Here is a 2,381-nt window from a genome sequence, read left to right as displayed (position 1 = left end):
AGACCACAAATCACAGGACCACAGAAAATAGTTTCAGCTGAGCATACTAGCTAACACCAAGTCTATTACTAGCTATCCGAAAGAAGACAAGAACGCTCTGACCTGCCGGCGATGGAGACGGTGACGAAGCTGTCGTCCGAGAAAGCGGTGGTGATCTTCACCATGAGCAACTGCCCGATGAGCCACTCGGTGACGAGCCTCTTCTCGAGCCTCGGCGTGGGCGCCGCGGTCCACGAGCTGGACAAGGACCCACGCGGCCGCGACATGGAGCGCGACCTCGCAAGACGCCTTGGGCGTACGCCGCCCGTCCCGGTAGTCTTCATCGGCGGCAAGCTCGTCGGCTCCACCGACAGGATCATGTCCTTGCATCTCAGCGGGAAGCTCGTGGTCATGCTCAAGGCCGCAGGAGCCATGTGGCTCTGACCACGGGTGCAGCATCAGTTCATCCCAGCTTTGGCAATTTTCGCACCTCGCCATGCAAGCATGTATCCGCCGCTCTTAACACAAGTAGGGAAAATTTTGCTTGTACTGGTTATTGGGCTGGTCGCCACATGAGCATAGCGTAGTTCCTCTTTCCAAGATGACGGGAACACAAGAAGTTTTGTTTAGTCGTTGGCGAGATAACAGTGTGAGTCTATGGAATAACGCATACAAGTGTCTCTGAATGAGAAATGCAATTTATTACGTCCATTTCCAACAGTTGTGGTTAGGGTTTCACAAATGCTACTCAAAATTCGGTTTTTCCCGAGTGTCGCCGTCTTTGCCATGTTCCATTCCACGAGTGATGGGCAAAGATGGCCTTTTAGGAGTATAATACTCAGTGAAGGTAGAAACACGGAAAAGAAATGCCTTTGACGAGAGAGTATAACACATCTAGATACCTCCATATCCGCGACAAGTAATTCTGAATGGAGGAAGTATTATTCATTGCTATTTATTTAAGATAACAAAATGTGCGCTGCGTATCCTAAAAAAAAATGTGCGCTCGGTAGAAAACACAAAAGCGTGTTGTGCTCAGGTGGCGTGGAAGTTGAAACGTTGCACGGGAGATTAAACATTCCCGAATTACTCTCTTGATTAATACTGTTCATTGCAGTTTATTTAAGAAAACAAAATGTGCGCTCCGTACCCCTAAAAGAAAGTGCGCTGCGTGCGTGTGTTTGTATTAGGACAAAAGAAATTCGCTCAGTAGAAAACAGCAAGTCTGTTGTGCTTAGGTGGTTAGCGCGAGTGAATCTGGCGGTCAAGCCTCTTGTTCAAATCCTCACTCGCCCAAGAACTTATCCTTCTCTTTATTATTTTCTTCTAATCACTGACAGCTGGGACCCGCATGGGGGTGGGGAGCTGACCGGTCAACATAGTGAAAAATACGAAGCTGTAGGTTTTAGTGGTGACCGTATAATCATCAAGTTGAGTATATAGTGACCGTATTGACTAAGTTCTTAAGTACAGGGACTAAAATGAATCAGCGAGACAAGTACGATGACCATCAGTGAAGCAAAGCAAACACACCAGCCTACACAGTCTTTGCCGAGTTTCTTTCTAGCGGTGCTCAGCAAATAAGGCGACACGTGTCCCTCGCCCCGTCCTTGACGGCTCCGTGTCGACGGGTGCAACAGTCCAGAGAGAGCATCTCATAATCATCATTTTACATTGATTTTTAATCTGAAAATGGTGATTAATTCAACCCCATCTAACAATAAGGGCTAAAATTCTAAAATTTTATTAATTGTCCAAAATATAAACCCTAATAATTTTGGCCATGACCTCATGTCGTCATGTGGGCACTCCCGAATTCTATTAAGGATTAAAATGATTTATTTTGTAGAAACATAATTAAAGTTGATGTGTCTCTCAAACACTTATAGTTAAACCCTAACTAATAGTTAATTTAGACTAATATTCGTAGCAATATAAATATAAGCTCAATAGATATGAAATAGTTAACGTGGCTTTGTTTGAGCCACAACTGTTACATAATTAATTTGAGGAAGGTTAGAGGTCATTTGAAGGCTCAATTACATCAAAGGCAGAAGAAAATAAATTAGAGCTTAGAGCATCTCCAATAGATGGTCCAAATGTAAAAGTAACTAACTTTTGAACCGTCTGAAGTCAAAAACGCAGCTTCAACAGACGGTCCATATATATAAAAAAAATGGACCGCAGTCTCTTCATGATTTAAAATACAACACCTTGTCGTGCAAATTTATATCACGAGGTGCATCTGGTCCAAAACCAACCTGCGCTCGCGAATGCCCAACCACCAGTTCCTTCCCTTTCCCGCCCGCCCGCCCGCGACCTCCCGCCCGTCCGCTGCCGCCTCGCCGCCTCCACACCCCGCCGCACGCCGCCCGCATCAGATCCGGCCCCGCCCCGCCCCC

The 2,381-nt window shown here is 46.0% G+C and overlaps 1 protein-coding gene across 1 annotated transcript; it reads left to right on the top strand.

The window, feature by feature from the left end:
- Positions 1-19: 19 nt before the first annotated feature.
- On the top strand, positions 20-684 carry LOC123106707 (glutaredoxin-C15). Its single transcript, XM_044528797.1, has one exon. It carries the CDS (start codon positions 112-114, stop codon positions 421-423), a length of 312 nt encoding a protein of 103 aa, XP_044384732.1. The 5' UTR covers positions 20-111; the 3' UTR covers positions 424-684.
- Positions 685-2,381: the final 1,697 nt, after the last annotated feature.

Source organism: Triticum aestivum, chromosome 5A (genome assembly GCF_018294505.1).
Source record: "Triticum aestivum cultivar Chinese Spring chromosome 5A, IWGSC CS RefSeq v2.1, whole genome shotgun sequence".
NCBI classification, from domain to species: domain Eukaryota; kingdom Viridiplantae; phylum Streptophyta; class Magnoliopsida; order Poales; family Poaceae; genus Triticum; species Triticum aestivum.
This window is presented reverse-complemented; position numbering and strand designations above follow the sequence as displayed.

What these genes read in the sequence shown, in the direction of transcription:
- LOC123106707 (XM_044528797.1), top strand. Translation starts at nt 112, where the DNA reads ATGGAGACGGTGACGAAGCTGTCGTCCGAGAAAGCGGTGGTGATCTTC.